This window comes from Pseudoliparis swirei, chromosome 2 (genome assembly GCF_029220125.1).
Source record: "Pseudoliparis swirei isolate HS2019 ecotype Mariana Trench chromosome 2, NWPU_hadal_v1, whole genome shotgun sequence".
Lineage (NCBI taxonomy): Eukaryota > Metazoa > Chordata > Actinopteri > Perciformes > Liparidae > Pseudoliparis > Pseudoliparis swirei.
In genome coordinates, this window is record NC_079389.1 from 17,624,766 (window position 1) to 17,645,281 (window position 20,516).

Consider the following 20,516-nt stretch of genomic DNA (forward strand, 5'->3'; position numbering starts at 1 on the left):
CATTAAAACCTTTGAGAGGCGGCTATGTGAGCTCAGGTCACAGGATTATTACCAGAGCAACCACCTAATGTAGAGATTTACTTTTACTAGAACAAGAGAGGTTCTCCCTCCTGTAGGCCTGCATTCTGACTGTTCAGTGTTCAGGTACTTCCTGTTTCCTTTCCCCCCTGAGGAGCAGCAGAAGAGGAGCAGCAGTGTCATCTACTGGTTCAACTGGAAACACACAACCATTACACTCCATTGGAAAGCTGCATGTTTATACCGCCATCTCATAGAGGTGGGCTACCTTGTGTTATTGTTCACATTGTTACGCTACAGAATAATCAGACACTGACCTGTTCCAAACCTATTGATCCATCTTTTTGAGTATGCACACTTACCATGTTTAGGGTCACAGAGATTCCTAAGCATGCATCACGACAAACACGAAAATCCCTAGAAACTATCATATAAACCCTTTCTAAATACATTTGACCGAATACATCCACGGTGGTTTGAGGTGTCGACTATGGGTCAGTGGGTAGCAGGTCCGTCTTTCAATCAGGGGGTTGGAGGTTCAATCCCCCGTAATGTAATGTAAAAGGTGTTGTCTGCAGACAGTGAGTTAACAGTGACACCTGCTGGCCAAAGTTAGAATAGCTTACTTAATTTAAAGTTAATTATTCCCTTCAGGCATGTTTATTAGGTACAGCTAAATCAAACCAATGCTGAGTCTAATAGTCCTGCCATGCCGTTTAGTGCTAGTTGAAACGGGTTTAGAGCTGTTAATTCAGCTGCATGGTATTTTATGAGGCTGTGGTTTGAGGTGCTGTTGAACTGTATTCGGGTGTTTCTATTGTTATGTCGATAAAAGTAAGGCCAATAACAGAAACGCCTCTACTCGCAATGTAACTTTACATTGACATTAGTTTGGCCAATAATTGTAATATTTAAAAAGTATATCTGTATTGATGTCATGTTTATTTTACACATCTAATATCATGAAAATGATCCATAGAAGGTATAGAAGCAGAATAAAAACTTCCATAAAGGCTGTAAAACTGATGTGACTTGAAATCTTTTAACAGAAAAACAGTTTTATTCTGAAGGTCCAACAGTTTTTTTACATGATGATAAATACAACATTATGTCAATATCGGGCTGCGTGTGTGCGTGTCTGTGTGTCAGTAACATATCTGGTATCGAGTGTCTCACAGTCTTACGTCATAGAGTAAATACAAACAATGGAGACAAAATAAAAACAAGGCAGAAGTGTTCAGTACATTCAAGACAGCAGGTAGCCGCCGGTATCCTGTCCGTCTGACTCCGCCTCTCTTTGTGTCGACAGATTGCTCTTTGTGCTGGACCAATCAAATCCACCGCTGTCCCTCCCTGACCAATCAGATCTCGCTCGGCTCATCAGAGCTCGGTCTGCGAGAGAAGAAGACGGGCGTCAGACTCCGGTCCTTTGTGCAATTTGCGTTTTAAAACTTTTGGTGATCAGACGGTTACCTTCACTTTGTTGTGTAACCGCGGCGACAGCTGTTGTAGACGCTGTGTGATGGTGTCAGCTATCACGTTAGAGTCCCGGCTATTGATGTGTTCTCCGTTGTGTTCATACTGTCAACACACACACACAAGTTTAGGCTTTGAAATGTAATAAAAGAAGAAGAAGAAGAAGAAGAAGAAGAAGAAGAAGAAAACTCCAGTTTAATAATAAGTTATTTTGGTGGCGTTAGCTGGTATGATGGCTATCATTGTTGTCTGGCTTGGCTCAGGTTAAACCCTTAAAACAACATCAACAAATACATACAGAGAAAGAATGCCTTCCTTTAATTATCTATTTTAAAACTCAGTCATTACTGAAACAAGCCTCAACTAAAGCCTTGCATAATGTACACAGCATTGTTTTACTGGTGGGATTTTCTCCCTTCATCCTCGTGTCTGTTTCAGATGTTCAGTACCGATCGGGCCGGATGAACAGAGTGAAACGTCAAACGTGTGGCTGTTCTTTCGGTTTGCTCGGTATCAGAACAAATTTCAGATTTATTTCTATTAAAACGCTGCTGCTGCTTCGCGTGTCCTCACCCTCCTTGTTCCGAGGTACGGGTAGAATCTGACGGTCGGGTAGGCGGTGATTCCAGCTGATTGACAGGTCTGGTGATGAGCCTGACAGTCCACCTTCCCAGCTCGAACTTTCCCTTTAAGCACCTGTCAATCACACGGAGAACATCTTCATGAATCTCTTTTAGGAACATGTCAATGTGTGGTTTCTGCCCGTGACTGACAGGAACCGCAGAGCAGGAGTTCAAAAAGAGAAACCTGAGTCTCACCCGAGCCAGGACCTCAAACTCTGGGGCGAAGTGTTGACAGGGTCCACACCAAGGGGCGTAGAAATCCAGGACCCAGTGATCCTGGCCTGACAGAACCAAGGACCTGAAGGACTCTGGGGTCAGGTCCACCGAGGCTCTGGGTAAGGAGCTGCACACGCAAGACAACAACACCATGATATGACTCCACATCAACACAACTATTGATTCTTTTCCACACAAGAAAGACAGAATACAGAGAAAGAAAGTCTCACCTCAGTGCCCAGGATCTGAGTGAATGGGAATCTCTGTTCCACCCATTATAACTCCTGAGGAGACACAAGACCAATAAGCAACAAACATGTTAAATATGTCACAATGGCTTTGACTGTATGAATTGTATTTGGCTACACTGAACACATTCTCTAGTTCTGTACTGGATGCACACAGAAGAAACTAATATCCATCTTCTCATCCGATTTTGGGTAACCAAGTTTCCCCACATGCTGCACACGGCACATGTACCACCATGTCTGAACGGACAGGATGAGGACTTTAAAGTGCGGCGCTTACGTGTAGCGATCTGGCTGCCGGCTGTTGCCGAGGTACAGGCGGATTTCAGGGTACGACCTCACGCCCTGACCCTGACAGAACGACTGATACCGCTGACAGTCAACCGAACCGACCAGGATCTGACCCGACAGCAGCTGGACGGTGAGAGGCAGACGGGAAGAGACACACAGGTGAGACACGATACACTTCCTGTGCTGGAATTCAGTCGAGGCACAATGTTGTGTTATTCATTTGAGTTTAAAAGCAGCCGGCCTGTTATCAGCTCAATGCAGGAATATCAGAGTCAGTGTACATGTCGAGATTCATCAGACATGATCCGTTTTGTTTGTCGTCCGTAGGCTAACCGCCGCGTAGCCCGGTAGCTAACGCTAACTAGCCGTCTGCATGCAGAGATCAGGGAGAGGTCTTGTCAAAACACTTAAACTGGAGGATGTGTGTTTTATTCAGTTTAAATATTTGGCAATGACAAATCACAGCGGTGTTGAATAACCTGTATTTTGTTTACATGCTAAACAAGGACCTGCACGTGTCCAATTATTTATAATAATTTGGCCCAGCACTAGCCTCAGTATTTCTGAGATTTTCTGCATGAGTGAGTGAGTGAGTGAGTGTGAGTGTAAGTGTGTGTGTGTGTGTGTTGTACCCTGGCCATGCGTCTCCACTCTGGGATCAGAGCCTGACAGGGGCCACACCATGGAGCGTAGAAATCCACCGCCCAGATCTGCCCCTCAGCTCGACCTGCAACCAATACATTAGGAAATTAATATAATCATGTATATATTATATAATGAGTAGGAACAACAGAACGGGTTACAACAGGAACTAAGAACTGGTATATTCAGTTAGACCAGTCAAGACTGAACAGTTTATATTCTACTCATCCTCACTTGCTGCCGGCTACTTCTGAACAAAGATCTGTGTGTTTTCAGTATGGGCAATGAGAAGGGAACACCTTTTTTTTAAAAGACGCCGTTAAAACATATTAGAACGAGCAAAACAGCCAGAAGTGGTTGCACAGTAAAACACTTTTGGTTTTGTGCCGGGTGGATTATTAAAGAACGGAGCCGTTTAGTCCGGAACTAACTAGTTTGGTGCAACCGGCCCTGGTGGTCAGTAGCAGGACGATCCGTCGCTCTCAAAACTAGTTTCACCTTTAACTTTCTCGCTGAAGCTGGAAGGATCCAGGATCATCACTGACGGACTGACCAGATCCTGCAAAGACAGATCATTTCTTTAAGCCAAAGATGTTCTTCACTCGGTGTTGATGCTTCGCATCTAAAACCGGTTTTCTCAGCAGTAGGAATGAATCCTTGCTAAAAAAAAGCAAAAGGGAGGAGCGCGTATTATGTCACACTAGCATATCATTCTTCGACATCGTTACCTGTATGAACTCCAGGATGCCGTCAGCTGAATGTTGTCCTTCGTATTCATGAACAGAGGAGCCGTTAAAGATCACGGTGGTGGGATAAGCCTGAATTTTATACTGACAAACGGAGAGAAAGACAAACAAATGATCGACCTGTCTGCGGCACGCACTCGTCTCTAACTCACCACGAACAGTCCAGATGTGCACATGCTCACCGTAGAGCAGAGGTTGTGGTGGATGGTACAGTCCAGAGTGCCAAACTTCATCTGTCCGGCCAACTGGATCGAAGCTTTTCTCAGTTCAGGCAGTAAAGCTCGACATGGAGGACACCACTGAATCAAACGGGCATCACAAGAGCATATTGGTTACGCTATGAAATTAATGACCAGGTTTCCGTTACAGCTGCAGGACAATAACTCTTCAGACTCCCTCTCGTGTCTCTCCTCTCTCGTGTCTCTCCTCTCCTCTCTCGTCTCCCTCCTCTCTCGTGTCTCTCGCTCTCTCTCCTCTCTCCTCTCTCCTCTCTCTCCTCTCTCTCCTCTCTCTCCTCTCTCACCTGTCTCTCCTCTCTCTCCTCTCTCTCCTCTCTCTCCTCTCTCTCTCCTCTCTCTCCTCTCTCGTGTCTCTCCTCTCCTCTCTCTCGTCTCCCTCCTCTCTCGTGTCTCTCGTCTCTCCTCTCTCATCTCTCCTCTCGTGTCTCTCCTCTCTCCTCTCTCGTCTCTCCTCTCTCTCTCCTCTCCTCTCTCGTCTCTCCTCTCTCGTCTCTCTCCCTCTCTCTCTCTCTCTCTCTCTCGTCTCTCCTCTCTCTCTCTCTCCTCTCGTGTCTCCTCTCCTGTCTCTCCTCTCCTGTCTCTCCTCTCTCCTCTCCTGTCTCTCCTCTCTCGTGTCTCTCGTCTCTCGTCTCTCCTCTCTCTCCTCTCGTGTCTCCTCTCGTGTCTCTCCTCTCTCGTGTCTCTCTCCTCTCGTCTCGTCTCTCCTCTCTCGTCTCTCCTCTCTCCTGTCTCTCCTCTCCTCTCTCTCGTGTCTCTCCTCTCTCGTGTCTCTCCTCTCTCCTCTCTCGTGTCTCCTCTCTCTCGTCTCTCCTCTCTCTCGTCTCTCCTCTCTCTCGTCTCTCCTCTCTCTCGTCTCTCCTCTCTCTCGTGTCTCTCCTCTCTCGTGTCTCTCCTCTCTCGTCTCTCCTCTCTCTCTCTCTCCTCTCTCGTGTCTCTCCTCTCTCGTGTCTCTCCTCTCTCGTGTCTCTCTCCTCTCCTGTCTCTCCTCTCTCTCCTCTCTCGTCTCTCCTCTCTCGTGTCTCTCCTCTCCTCTCCTCTCTCGTGTCTCTCCTCTTGTCTCCTCTCCTGTCTCTCCTCTCTCGTCTCCCTCCTCTCTCCTGTCTCTCCTCTCTCGTCTCCCTCCTCTCTCGTGTCTCCTCTCTCGTGTCTCTCCTCTTGTTAAGAATATAAAAATGCATACTTAGTACCCCATGTCCCTCGCTTTGCATTAAGGCCCCGAAGCACCAAACTGTGTGTCCTTCTATGACATTAGGGCTCTGACCAGAGAGAACAGCTCATACTCTGCTCACCCATATGGAACATACTGACACTGCTGGATAAGAAGCACAGATACTGTAGGTACAAACACTTCTGGAACTCGGCCAGAAGATGACACATCCACACAGGGAAGATAATCAGGAACTCTGTGCAACCCTTGGCTCTGACCTCATCCTGACTGCTCAGTCATAGAATTGAGATTTAAATAAGAGCCACACCTGTCACCGTCAAAGAACTTGTTTATGAAAGCAACAGATAGTTTCAATGCCTTTTAGTTTCTATTATATTAAAGAAACTGCACAGCTCCTGCTTTAGATGGAGAACAACATACACACACACTGATTATGATGATGGCGAGAAGATCGTGAGCCAAGAGGGTGGGACCACCCTGAGCTCCATCAGAAGGTGTTCAAAGTCTAAACCAGGAACACCTCCATCTGTTTTAACCAATCACTGCTGCTGTCGTGAGCCCAGAGGGTGGGACCACCCTGAGCTCCAACGATGAGACGGACAAAGATTAAACCGAGTGACGTCTCCATCTATATTATCTAATCACGCTGGCTCTTAAAGATATAAAGAGTCATGTTCTCCTGGAGAACTGCAGTCTGTTATCGAACGATGCTTTGAGCTGACTTCATCCAGGCCCGTGCTGCACGTTAAATGTTTTGTGTCTTTGAGACTTTTGTTCTACCACACTTAATTAAATCCACTTTGTTTTGAATTTTACTTTGCCGTCCTGGTCATCTTTTCCCAACCTTCGACACTCTCTCCTCTCTCGTGTCTCTCGTCTCTCCTCTCTTGTCTCTCCTCTCTCGTCTCTCGTCTCTCCTCTGTCCTCTGTCCTGTCTCTCCTGTCTCTCCTCTCTCGTCTCCCTCCTCTCTCGTGTCTCTCCTCTCTCTCTCCTCTCTCGTCTCTCTCCTCTCTCCTCGTCTCCCTCCTCTCTCGTCTCCTCTCTCTCTCTCCTCCCTCTCTGTCTCTCGTCTCTCCTCCTCTCTCGTCTCTCTCTCTCTCTCTCGTCTCTCCTCTCTCTCCTGTCTCTCTCGTCTCTCCTCTCTCGTGTCTCTCTCTCCTCTCTCGTCTCTCCTCTCTCGTCTCTCCTCTCTCGTGTCTCTCGTCTCTCCTCTCTCGTGTCTCTCCTCTCTCCTCTCTCCTCTCCTCTCTCTCCTCTCTCGTGTCTCTCGTCTCTCCTCTCTCCTCTCCTGTCTCTCCTGTCTCTCCTCTCTCCTCTCCTGTCTCTCCTCTCTCCTCTCTCCTCTCTCCTCTCTCTCTCTCTTGTCCTGTCTCCTCTCTCTCCTCCTCCTCTCTCTCTCCTGTCTCCTCCTCTCCGTCTCTCTCTGTCTCTCTCTCTCTCTCCTGTCTCTCCTCTCTCCTGTCTCCTCCTCCTGTCTCTCTCCTGTCTCTCTCTCCTCTCTCTCCTCTCTCGTCTCTCCTCTCTCCTGTCTCTCCTCTCCTGTCTCTCCTCTCCTGTCTCTCCTCTCCTGTCTCTCCTCTCCTGTCTCCTCTCTCTGTCTCTCCTGTCTCTCCTCTCCTGTCTCTCCTGTCTCTCCTCTCCTGTCTCTCCTCTCCTGTCTCCTCTCTCTTGTCCTGTCCTGTCTCTCCTCTCCCGTCTCTCCTCTCCCGTCTCTCCTCTCCCGTCTCTCCTCTCCCGTCTCTCCTCTCCTGTCTCTCGGGAGCCTGAAGCTTGCAGGCATGTTTAGCATTGAGCACTAAATGTACACAAGCCGCTCCGATGACGAGGTGTCTATTTCCTCCCATGCCTGCCGGCCTCTCTGCGTTTTTGTCTTAATCGCTCACTGTTTGTGTTGCAGGTGGAGCACCATCACCAGCCCTGAAGGTAAACAGGCCGTCAGGCGGACTCGGTAATCGAGCCTCAAAGTGTAGAGTATAAAACAAGCTTATCGGTTGTGACGTGGCATTTCCACCTGTATATTTATGATCGGGAGAATCGAACATATATTTCATTTTCTGTTCCTGTGCTTCCCTGCAGCTGAAGACCACCATTCTCCGTTGTTCCTGCTCTTTACAGGCATCACAAGAAGCAAATAACAAACATTAAACTGCAGGAATTATCAGAAAATATGAGTAATTTGGGGCATTTCTTAGTTTTCCCTTTTGTAACAAACAGTGACCCAAAAACCAAAGTTCCTACCGAACGTGAATTGTGTGTACCGTTACATCTATCACTATGTATTTGGAACACCACTTTTATTCGGTGTGTGATTGCTGAGATAAATTGGCCATTAATCAGTAACGCACAATATAAAACGAGCTCAGTTTGTCAAACACTCCATTAACAGAACAAAGTTTAAATCCCATTAAGAAACAGTAAAAATGATGAGGAGAACCTCAGGAGGTGAAATCAATCAGTCGTCCAATGGAAGTAATGCGCTACAAACCGGAGCAAAGAAGTCGACCAGCCACGGCTCCTTCCTGTCTGATGGGAAGTTGTCGGGCCTCAGAGTCGTCACATGAGCACGAACGCTGTCCCTCGCAAAACCCACAATGTTGTAGAGCACATCTTTACCTGCAGACCGGACAGACACACAGGTTACGCAGACCGACAGGGGCAAGACACAAGAGAAACCAGACATTTGAAGACGTCCTTTTGGGAAATGACTTATACAGCGGAAAATTGCCAAATGATAATAAAAATAAACATTTGTTAAACTAGGCTACAAAACAGTCTCCTATACAGAGGAGCACAGGTCTGTGGTACTGACCGTGGTGGATCTCAAAGTCGTGGATTCCCAGCCCTTTGAAGACCGCCACACAGGGTGCGTGGATGTAGAGTGACTGACACAACTTTGAGTCTGCTATACAGTCGACTCTGCCAACCTGGAGAGACAGACAGACAGTCAGTTGGACATAGAGGCAGAGAGAGACATCCCGAGAGACAGACAGGTACCTGTATGTGGTCATTTTGTAGGAAGGTTTGCAGCTTCTTGTACTCGTTGGAGGCGGGGCTTCCGTCTCCAAACATAAAACTCACCAACCAGCGATGATGGGCGAGCTTACTCTGGGAATAAGAAATTGAAACAGACTGACCATTTAGTTTTTGTATTTTAGAGTGTCGATGTGTAACTGAAAGTTGTCGAGTAGTTGTGAGTTCGAGTACCTAAAGGTTGTCTGGTAGTTGTGAGTTTGAGTACCTAAAGGTTGTCTGGTAGTTGTGAGTGCGAGTACCTGGAAGTTGTCACCGGTCAGTTGTTCCAGATCAGGCAGGTGGTTGATGACCTCGTTGTAAATCTCCTTACTGTCCAGAGTATTCAGCCACTGGAACACAGACACGTTTGAGTCAGTACTGCAGGACCCAGAATGGCTACAGACAGCAGAGCAGCGTGTTCTGTGTCTTACCAGTACGCTGCCTTGTAGATCCAGAGAACTTCCAGGTGGGAACAAAGCAGTCACTCCGCTGGTCACCTGAAATACCGCAGCAGGATTAGACATCAATACTAGTTGTGCAATTTTCCACGTACGTATCTTACAGTAGTAATATCAGTAGAAATACCTGGAAACTGTCGCAGAGCTGTTCCTGTGAGGTGCAGTCCATCCATCCCACCTTAACTAAACCATCCTAGACACACACAGACACAAACACACATTAGATATGTCTATCAGAATTATTTAACCCATAGGATCAGTCAAATTAATTACAGTACATTTAATTAAGTAATTAAAAGAATTAAAAAAGGATTGTCAAATATTCCTTAATTTACTGATAACACTGAGTCCTGCACAGCCCACATGAAGACAGTATCACGAGATCGTGATAAGACTAAACCTGTTCATCAACTGGCATATTCTTTAGGCTTTTTAAAAAAAAAACAGTTACGGGTAAAATGGAAAAGCATCTCAGCTCTTTTTCCGCCATAGAAGTTAAGTTTTTATTTCTTCACAGAGTATTCATTTATTTTCACATTAGCAGAGAAGATCCATAACTATATTATAATATCACCGCCGAGTTCTCACCAGCATCCCAGCCACTTTCTGTCTTGTTCTGGGCTCTAGGCAATCTGAAAGAGAGCAGGTAGAGGGGGGGGGGGGGGTTACATAATTACTACATGACAGGCCAGCTATACGCCAACACCCCACACCCGTGTATACGCATGGTGTAACATGCAGAGAGAGACATGTGACTGTGACAATCAGACATGCTGGAACACACAGGCAATAACACATTGTCATTTTTTTTAAAGCGCCCTTATAACCACGGGTGCGTTACCTCCGGTGTCACAGCAGAAGGTGATCAGCCAGCCGAGACCGGACGCGTACGCGCCCTCTATCTCGCTGAACACGTTACCTGGCGAATGAAACACAACCACACCGACGTGGTCACTCAAAGAGAAATATGATCAGTTAAAAAAGACATGATCTGTAAAAGATGAATAATAGTTCACCTTGCCAGAGCTGAGTGACAGTTGTGGTGATGAACTTCATGGCGAAGCGCATCAGGCTGCCTTTAGACCGCTCCTCATGAAACTTCTCTGGCGTCTGTGGAAAGACGAAACAAATGCTAACGAGAACTAATCAAGACTTCCGACGCTGAGCGAATAGAATTCAGAGAAAGTGAGATTTATTCAGACAGCAAGTCGAGTACATAATGACGAAAAGAGAAGCAGGAGACGCTCATTGGGAAAACACGTCAGTCAAACCTCAAAACATGAGAACATCTGGCTTGTTCTTGGCTTCATGGTGAATGTAGCGGATCAGAGTTCTGGGGTTTTATTGTAGCTAAAAACTCACATTTTAACTTGCAGTTGGTTGGTTTGCACAACATGAGTAACACATGTTCTCGTTATTTCAATAAAAACAGTCAGTCTCCCTACTATTATCACTGGTATATCCCTCCTGTTACCTTTATATTTACTGACATATTTTACCCTTGAGGTCAATATGACCCCAGCTATTAAAATCTCCAGAAAATTATTAGAATTATATTGTTTTCCAAGTTTAAGTGTGAGGTACTTTATGTTTGTTTGTGACTCCCACAAGGAAACGAATATTAAACATTAATCGGTCAAAATTGACGACAAGGGAGGAGGGTTTGACATGAAAAAAAAAAATGACCCGAAGGCAACACAAGGGATATAGAAATAAAATCAGTTGACATGAGCTGGAATAAAACATTGTTTTTAAATAAATTATTGATCCACGGAGCTAACTATTGCCATTATAATTTTACAGAGAGTAACATATACAGCTGGTATTCTTGCACAAAACTGAATTTAACTATTAACCAAAAGCTTACTGGTGAGCTTTAATTGGATGAGCCTGCAGGTTATTCCTGAGAAGAGGGGTGGGGGGCGGCTCCACCTGACTGAAGAGGGTACACTTCCATCTCATCCAGCGAAGCCTTACACACTTCACTCATATTCGTTCGCACACGATTCATAAGGAGACAATCGATAAATACACCTGGCCTGCTCTGAATATGGACAGACTTGGGTAGCTGTTGATGCCTTTACTCCTGCACAGGTGGTTGTTGTCTCCACAGTTCACCGCTCCAATCCTCATGACTCCATCCATCTCTTTGGCAAAGTCCCTCCACTGAGAGACAAACACGTTCGTTGGACAGACGGACACAACATACGACAAAGGCCCCCGTAGATTATATTGTTAAAAGGACATTTAAACAAGTATAAAATTGGAATCAAATAATAAACAAAAAGAAAAAACGGTTTTTAAATGGACAAATTAAAGAATATTATGGGGTTAGTTCATATTTTAAGTGTAGGTGCGCGTGTTTATCATGTACGTTTGTGTTATATTACCGTTGGAGCCAGCTGGTGACAGTGAGAGCATCGTGGGAAATAGAAGTTAATGAACCAGATTTCTCCAGAGTTCACTGCTGCCTCTGAAACGCACACACCAATCAGCACCCGTTTACCTGTTAAGTCTGGTAGTTTGCAAACAACACCCATGTTTTAGTGAGTTCCCAAAGTAATGAGGGGAAGAGCGTCAACGAGAGAATCTAATGAGTCGAGTTATGGGAAATGTAGGACCCGCCGTTTAGTTTGAGATCGACTTCTCCTTGGCACTAAAAATCAGAATATGTCGACCATTGCCGGTTCGAAGGATGCTCTTTTATTTAAAATCTGCCTTTTGCTAGTCACCCAACCATATAAGAGTGCTACACTGTCGGCAGACAACAATGTTATCATCAAGCCCAGACCCTTTGGGGGCTCCCCGACCCCTGAACAGGAAGCCAGCCGAATGTGCAACCGAAGATGCCGTTTCTAAGAATCAGAGCCCAGGTTTCTGTGATGGTGGGCGGGAGCTTTACCCCGACGCCAGCAATACACACCCATTGTTAGTGGAACTAAAGCGCAGAGATATAACAGTCAGATGCAACGCTGGCTTAAGATAAACTCTGAAGAAAATGAAAAGGCTCTTACCGAAGTCTCCGCTGTCCAACGTGATGACCTCCAAATCATCATCGTAGATACCTGGACAGACGGACTTAAATGTCACACAACTGTGACGACTTATTCACAGCAAGAAGAGGTCGCGGCTCTCAAAGACAATATTACACATGACGGGTGTCCAAGGTCACAAAGACTTACCAAAGTCATATCGGTAGAAGTTCCAGCTCTCGTAGCGGCCTCCCTGCTGCTGCTCGTCCAATCCCTTTTCTCCATATTTATCATATTTCTTCCGGAGGTCTTCGTCCTTCAGGACCTCGTAGGCTCGATTCACCTGCAGGAACTTCTCATGGGCTGTGGCGTCGCCCTGAAACACGACACTCATATTAGGGGTCAGAGTTTTTAGCCTGACGACTGGAGTTCTATCAGGGTTTTTGGGGTACTTCTAGGTTTGATTGGGGTGTTCGGGGTAGTGATTTTTAACAGGGTTTATACAGCACATGTGTGTTTGGGGGTACATCTAGGGTTGTGGTTTGAGGCTTCTTGGAGTAACTCACAGGGTTTTTGTCGGGGTGCATGGTGAGCGCCAGCTTCTTGAAAGCCTGTCGTATCTCTCTGGTCGTGGCCTCCCTGTTGACTTTCAGCAGATTGTAGTAGTCGTGGCTCTCCGCCCAAACGGCCGCAGACAGCAGGACGAGGAGGAGCAGCAGCAGTGGAGGCACCGCGACCCGGGCGAGACAAGGTCGCTGAACGCCGAGGACAACCCTGTGCCCCATCACCAGTTCTCACAGGGCAACCACAATCACCAGCAGATGGCGAACAGCTGGAATGCACAGGAATATTATTCCTTCGTAAGAAGAACAACCCTGCAGCCATAACTATTAACCAGAAGTGCAAGTTCATTAGGATCATGCAAACAATTAACCATGGCAAATGGAGGAATCATTGATAAACCAGCATGGTGTGTTACAACCTTATCCTCCTTGTATGAATTGCTCCGTGTGTTTCTGAATGTTCTCAGGTGGATTGGCTAGGAAGTGTCCGTTGAGGGAGTTGCTGACAGTCAACCATCTGTATTTGTATTTGTGTGACCTTATTTCTTACGGTAAAATAAAGTGGCTCCTGCACGTCAATCTTAAGATACTTTTGTTATTAACTTTGGCCTATAAAACATCCTGTTGTGCTGCTGGCTGTTAGCAATCTTCTGCGATGTATTCTTCATTGGAACAAATGTCTGTTTTTAAACCAAGGGTGACTTTTGAACTGCAATGATTATCCCTGCGTCTTGGTGTCCTTGTATTGTATTTATTTTTGCAGTTATCATTCCTCCTCTCCATACTGTCTGTGAGGAGACCGCTATCACGCGTGACTCCTAATAAAAGAAATGTGTCAGGATCCACAGCATTCATCCTGTGGAAACACATCCTACGGTTCAAGTTGAAGTTAATATGAAGCAGTCTGTTTTAGACAAAGCAGCACAGTAGCTTTCAAAATTCACAACCCTTTGAGAACAAAATGTCCAACTGATGAGCATCGGTGCAGGGATACTAACAAAAAGAGCAAATGTTGTATAAAAAAAGTAATAAAATGTTTTTCAAAGAACAAGGGCTGTAGATTCCAGGGATCACTTCAGGGCCACGATGAACCAGGACTGAATGAGCACACTTTCCAATCACTCATTGTAGATTCACCCACTCCGGGACTAATAAAGGCTTATCTCATCTTATGTACACATGTCCTGCAAATATCATAATCAATAAAGAGGTGAAAAAATACAGCGTCGCTTTTTTGAGATTTTGTAATAAATGAGCGAGCTGCAGCTTCCTGAACATCTGAGTAGAAATATTATATATAATGTTAGTAGTTTTCTCTGGAATCCACATATCACCCCTTTCAAAATAAAAAGCACATTTTCTCTTTTAGTGGTGAAACAGGTTAAAAGCAGCAGCAGTTCATCTTTGACTTAAATACAAAAACAGAGAAATAAATACAGATTTCCGCACTAAATACAGATTTCAGCAGTTTCAACACTGCAGTCCAGGAAAAACAGGCATTCCAGAGCATGCTGAACAAACCTAATACGTTTAGTTTGGATATGCTGTAAATAACAAGCAATAAAACAAATAATAAATACTACAGATAACATACCAATAACATGTACTGTGTTAGACAAATATAAAAAAGGAGTCTTACACAAAAGGAGTTGAGAAGAAAAAACGTCCACAAGTTAAAATCTTAAAAAACTCAGATTTAGTCTTTCTTGACCCAGAAGAACATCTATGATGAGCTCCACTAAGCTAGGTTAGCTAGCTGCACGTCAGCAACTACTTTTACTTGCTGGCTAATCAACAATTATCAGTTTCACTGGGACATCGAGCTGCCTGCAGTGCGTTGGCGAAGCTACAGATAATATTAATCTGTCGTGACTGTCTGATTCGAGCAGCAGCTGCGTTGCCTCTGACGCGCCTCAACTTGTAAAAGCTAAAGATCCGCATCAGCGTCCGGCTCAAACCGGCATCAAGCTACACGCAGCAACGACACACGTCACTTCCGATCGGCTCTTTTCACAATAAAATGGCAGTGCTGAACAACCGTGAGAGCAGTCTAGTTTACGGTTGTAAAATAAGTATTCGGATTCGTCACACCGTGCAATTACTCCACTGCAAACATAAGCATTCAAAACATGTATGTAAGTACTATCAGCTAAATGTACTTAAAAGCATATTTAAAAAGTATTAATCAGGTAATTGTTCCCTGTCAGTGATAGATTAATATGACTGCAGCATGTATGTTGCATTTGACTGCTGTTGGTTTGATGTTGTGCAAATTGAAACTCGTACGAGTGCCTGTTGCGAAATGTAATCTACAGAAATGCATCATACATTTCTATTCCTGTCTAGTGCTATAATACTTTATAATAAATGACTTATGGCCAAATCAATCTCTCAACTATAACACCGTTCCACTGTTAGTTATTTGTTTGTTTAATTACATCTTTGCACAATTATTTTGTTAGTTAATTTAATATTATAATAATCAAATGTTTTATTTATTGTGCATTTATATATATATAATATTGCTTTACTTGTATGAATAAGTGCTGCTGTAACAAGACAAGGTACTAATAAAGTAACTATCTATCTATACTCGATAATTAGATCATCATGTGTTTTTCATTAAAAGTGTTCATACGCTCAGAAAACAGTGATGTTTTCAGCGTTGCGGCTATGAAGAAGATAAAGTAAAGTAGTACTTCGTTACGTTCCACTTTTGCTTCATTTTATTTTGAAAACAGAACCGTTTCTTTTACCGGGATGTTTTCTGTTGCCTCCGGCATGATTAAACCGGCCGCATTCCGATGACACATATTTGGTGCGTTCACTGTTACACGTAATATAGACAATATTCCAAAAATAAAGTCCAAATATATACTTTTTATTTTTATTTTGGAAACTTTTAAACTAACTATCCTTATATTCTTTTTTGTAAATATATAACACCATCTATCACGTTTTGTATGTTTTATTTCTGTGAATTATTTGTGTAATGCCATTTTATGCATCATCTCCCATGAACGCATCATCACGCCGACGCTGTCTAAATGCGCCACAAGATGCAATGCTGTGATTCTCAGTTATCCCTCCACCAAAAGCTCTGAGCTACAGAAACAAACTTCAGCGGACTGAGTACCCGATTTTAATCCACTCGGCTTTAACTAATTGGATGTGACCATTTTTTAAATTCAGATTCACTTATGTAGACTTTTCCATAGCAGTTAAAGTGAGAAATCAGTTAGCTTCGCTAGCCGCTTTAGCTAGCCGGCCATTCCTTGTGCCTGGCGTCACTTCCTACTTTTTGAAAATCGCGGCCAGAAAGAAACGAAACGGAGATGGAGCTACAAGGTAAAGACGATTTTCTGTTAAGTCGATGTTACGCTGTTATCTGCTTGTCATAATGTTCTTCTGTATGTTGATATGTTTATAAATGCTCTGTCTGCTCTGAAAACCTGTTGGCTCGATGTCGGTTCGTTTACTTTACTGTTTCTGGTTTTATAAAAGGTAAAACATTGTTAGATGTCAATCAATAGTTGTAAGTATTTCTCATGTTCACAAAGACTTATGGCAAACTAATAAACGCATCATTTTGACTGCATGTTAGTGTCATTGTGATGTGATTCTGATCTAGACTCGTATATATTATAAACTATTATACAGTATGCGTCCTCTGTCTCACTACTTTATCGGATAAGGGAATTAAGCTGTGTTTTGGGAATTAATGAAAAGTCTGCGCAGCTGCATTTCATTTGCTGCAGTTTACATATTATTGCATAAAATAAACATCAAGGCAGACTGGTCAGTCCTAATGGTGACCACTTTTTAAACCAGTCTACCTTTCCCCATCTCTCAGTGGGAACAGAACCGATGACCCTGGGCTCTCCCACCTCTCCAAAGTTGGCCCCTGGAGCTCAGTTTTTGCCTGGCTTCTTGATGGGCGACCTGCCGGCTCCAGCTAGCCCCCAGCCACGTCCCTTCAGTCTGACCATGGAGAGCACAGGTACGCCCCGAGGTCAGCAGGAAGATGCCCTACATCTGCACATCAGCTGGTTGTTGGTTATTCTGTAGATTTATTAGTGTGTCTTACCCCACACAGGAGGCTCTGCCCCACAGCCCGTTGTCCCCACCCCCAAAGATAAGAGTGGAGCCCCACCCGTTCGCAGTATCCATGACGACATGATGACTGTGACTACACCCCTCAGCACACTCAGACAGGTTAGTTCAAAGACACCTTCTGAAAATAGTATTTATTCAGAATCAGACAGTCATGAGGATATGTGATTAATGTGTGCAAGGAAAGTCTGAACACATTTTTTTAAATATCTCTATTCATCTCTCTTCAGTCTTTTCCAGTTATGCAGTCTCCTCTGTCTCTAAGGGGAGCATCAACTCCAGGTATACACTGATACTATACTACTACTGGTACTACCTATTCTACTGCTACTAATTTCAAGATGTGGTAACTGATATTTTAAATGAGCTAAAAGAGCAGGGAATTGCTTCAGCTATCTCGTGTATTTTTAGTTTTCTTTCTTGAAACTCATGTCTCTTCATACCTTGCCCGTATTCACCTGTGTCTGTCTGTCTGTCTCTCCCTCCTTCCCCTCAGGTGTACAGCAGATGTGCTTGTCTCCAGCTCAAGTGGATCCTTTTTACAGTCAGGGAGAGTCTCTGTCATCTGATGATTATCTGGACCAGACTTGGATCACTGTGTTTGGGTATTTATACTGCTAAATATACTACTAACCCTGCTCTACTGCTTAATAAACTGTGAATACAATTAAATGAACTATGTATGTGTATTTGTGATTGTTAGTTTTCCTCCAGCCTCAGCCTCCTACATCCTGCTGCAGTTTGCACAGTATGGAAACATCCTCAAACACACGGTGAGACACAAACACACACACACACACACACAAACAAACACACATGCGCCCTGTCCGGTCGAGTGTATTAATAGAAACAAGGACAGGCATTACATTTAATCAACAACAAGCGTCTAAGAACTGAAGCTATCTAGTGTTGAGCAGGTGGCGGTGGCTGTGGAAATACTTTTAATTAGAATAGTCAACGTCAGTTTTTTATATCCCAGTTTGCTCATGAATTCACAAATAATGATATTGATGACCGGTTCTGTTCAAATATCATCACTTTGATCACGAGAAATCACCCGGCAGAGACACGCGTGTTTTCATCGTTCGCTTGCTAACGTTCTTTCGGATGCAGTGACACAAAAATCGATATTTTAAAAAAATTAAGAAGTTGTGATGGAGAACTTTCTGCCAGTAAGAGTGCCAAAATATGTGGTGCGGACATATCACCCTGGGTAAACTAAAATTGAATGCATAATCTCCTTATGGGTGCTGGAGACATGTGAAGATTCACTGCAGTTTGTGAGAACGTCAGAGTGGAGTAACCATCCTGATCATGAACGTCATAGACCCAGTACAAAGATTGTATGTTTTAGAGATATATTGTTTTGAATTGATGAATGTCTTGATAATTTATTGACAGATGGCGTCTCCTGGTAACTGGATGCACCTTCAGTATCAGTCCAGACTTCAGGCCAGGAAGGCTCTGTCTAAAGATGGAAAGGTGTTTGGTGACGCCATCATGGTGGGAGTCAAACCCTGCATAGACAAGGTCAGTGCCTGTTTTTGGTACTGTTGCGTTTGGTTTTCTGCCGTCTGATTGGTCCTCCACATCAGATGACACCAAGTCCCTTTTGAAGCCTTTTCTCTCTCTTTCTCAGAGTGTGATGGATAGCAGTGTAGCCATCTCCTCTCCCCTCGCCACCTCCTTCTCCTCCGTCCTACCCTCCACTCCTCGCTCCGCCATCAGACCCCTCAGCGCTGCTTACAGGAGCTCCTGTAGCGACTACCAGGTGACCTCTGACCCCAGGATTCACCGACTTGAAAATCTTAACTGTACATTTGATTGACCGTAGAAATACATGTGTGTCTGTCTTTAGGTGGTATCGGACAGACAGACACCAAGGAAGGACGACAGTTTTGTTTCCAAAGCGATGGAGTACATGTTTGGCTGGTGACATTACACAATGCATCATGGAATACCTGCAGCCTTGAAGGAGAGGGGAATCAATGGAGCGAGGATGAACTGATTCACTACACTGTGTGTGTGTGTGTGGGAAAGCGAGAGAGAGTGAGTGCGTGCGTGCGTGTGAGTGTCTGCTGGGGGGGAGAATCTTTTTGGCTTTCTCTTCTTTTAAGATCAGTATTTTTTTAATGTTTTGTCCCCAATAAAGTTTTTCCTCTGGTTTGAAGTGAAGCTGAAGGTTCATTTAACAGCCACAAGGTCGCACTGTTCGATCTACAGAGTGCAGTCACATCCTCATGTTTACATGGCGTGGAGACATGTGGAAAAAGACAAACACAAACAGATGACACAACGTTGGAAAGAATACTATTTTTTGTGATCAAATCTTTTATTGGTTTTCGAGATATGCACATGCAAAGGAAAATATGTTCACATTGTACGTACACAATGGTTTCTTAGACAAAAACGTATAAATAAAAATGAAAATATAAATAAACACGGGTATACATGTAAAAACCTGAATACATATTGACATATATATGCACATACTTGCATACCCTAGTACACACATACATAATGTAAATGTAGCCCCCTCCCGCTGTTTGCGACACCCACCCCCCTAATACATCGCCAGCTATTATACAAGGGAATGTATTATATTATGTTACAATTAGATATGTTGCTTAAACCTGGACTTGAAGTTGGACACTAAGTTAAGACATAAACTACAAAGCATTTAGTTTGGTTACTGTAATAAAGCTTTTATTTTTGTACATGTTCTAGAGAATTACATTGTCATGAATAAGCTTGTGTATAAGTTAGTATCTTACTCTCCTTATAACTAAATATTTGTAGTTTTGCCAACTAAAAGCTGATCCCTGGTTATCGGCCTGGCAACCAATTTTAGAAGAAGAGCCCCAAACCAGGAAAGAAAGTCTCCGACCGAAAGTGGACACGCATTTGGCCAAATAATCTGTTTACAGGAATAGTTTGGCATTTTGAAAAATATTTGCTTTCTTGCTGAGCGTAAAACAAGAAGCTTTAAACCCCTCTCATGTCTACAAGGATTATGGTGCCAGTAAGGATTATCTTATGTTTGCATTCAGACTGGAAACGGGCAGAAAGCTTAGCTCTGTCTAAAGTTGATCGAGTTATGTCTCGTCTCATCTGTGTATTCTCTCCCTGCTGCAGCATTACAGGGACAAGAAACCAGGAAGTCTCTACTCCTGGCCAAGAACTGGTCCTGCACTTATACACGTGTATAGCTTTGTTACTGACCGCTCATTTTATGGTAGGGAACTGTTCTGGCAATGCTATAACGACTTTGATCAAAACATTGTATATTTTAGTTTTGTATTCATTCTACGGACACTGTTGTTTAGAAAATCCAGGTTAATTGACTGCGATCAATAAAATATAAAAATGCAATAGTTGCTACTCTGGTGTATAGAGTAAATGTGAACTTTATCATGTCCAGCAGATGGGGCCACAGATCCTGCCACACACACCTTAAAAAGTTGAATGTGTTCAGTACAGGCTAAAAAGTCCACTATTAGTTTTTGTGTTGGAATTATTGTGGTTGACAAAACCGCGATAGTTCAGGTGTCCCCCCCCCCCCCCCCCCCCCCCCCGCAAAAAGGAGAGAAGAGCCCAAAAGTCTTTTAACACAAATGACATTTACAGACGGTACATAATGACGCACACACCTACTTTTATCAAGTTGAGCAACATTCTTCAAGTCAACCGGCGCACCTTAGTGTTTGGCCTACCTGCTGGTATATAATGC

General features: G+C 44.0%; 2 protein-coding genes across 4 annotated transcripts; one reads left to right on the forward strand and one right to left on the reverse strand.

Moving 5' to 3' along the window:
- Nucleotides 1-1,056: 1,056 nt before the first annotated feature.
- On the reverse strand, nucleotides 1,057-14,617 carry dnajc10 (DnaJ (Hsp40) homolog, subfamily C, member 10). Of its 2 annotated transcripts, none has more exons than XM_056434882.1 (25): nucleotides 14,313-14,617; nucleotides 12,677-12,942; nucleotides 12,321-12,486; nucleotides 12,153-12,203; nucleotides 11,529-11,611; nucleotides 11,173-11,304; nucleotides 10,155-10,248; nucleotides 9,980-10,057; nucleotides 9,727-9,770; nucleotides 9,266-9,331; nucleotides 9,112-9,177; nucleotides 8,941-9,030; nucleotides 8,663-8,773; nucleotides 8,478-8,592; nucleotides 8,154-8,281; nucleotides 4,443-4,559; nucleotides 4,243-4,344; nucleotides 4,013-4,073; nucleotides 3,505-3,599; nucleotides 2,862-2,995; nucleotides 2,564-2,617; nucleotides 2,313-2,460; nucleotides 2,068-2,190; nucleotides 1,492-1,599; nucleotides 1,057-1,410 (listed from the first exon to the last, which is right to left on the reverse strand). In XM_056434882.1, exons 2-25 carry the CDS (start codon nucleotides 12,893-12,895, stop codon nucleotides 1,399-1,401), a joined length of 2,397 nt encoding a protein of 798 aa, XP_056290857.1. In that variant the 5' UTR covers nucleotides 12,896-12,942; nucleotides 14,313-14,617; the 3' UTR covers nucleotides 1,057-1,398. The 2 variants fall into 2 exon arrangements, with proteins under 2 accessions (XP_056290857.1, XP_056290864.1); XM_056434889.1 differs by having other exon boundaries at nucleotides 14,268-14,617.
- Nucleotides 14,618-15,748: 1,131 nt separating this feature from the next.
- Nucleotides 15,749-18,961, forward strand: nup35 (nucleoporin 35). 2 transcript variants are annotated; one of them, XM_056430837.1, is made up of 9 exons: nucleotides 15,749-16,021; nucleotides 16,527-16,685; nucleotides 16,770-16,888; nucleotides 17,017-17,068; nucleotides 17,283-17,391; nucleotides 17,490-17,559; nucleotides 18,188-18,316; nucleotides 18,426-18,557; nucleotides 18,645-18,961. In XM_056430837.1, the coding sequence occupies exons 1-9, from the start codon at nucleotides 16,009-16,011 to the stop codon at nucleotides 18,720-18,722; spliced, it is 861 nt and encodes a 286-aa protein (XP_056286812.1). In that variant the 5' UTR covers nucleotides 15,749-16,008; the 3' UTR covers nucleotides 18,723-18,961. The 2 variants fall into 2 exon arrangements, with proteins under 2 accessions (XP_056286812.1, XP_056286823.1); XM_056430848.1 differs by having other exon boundaries at nucleotides 16,527-16,673.
- The last annotated feature ends 1,555 nt before the right edge of the window (nucleotides 18,962-20,516 follow it).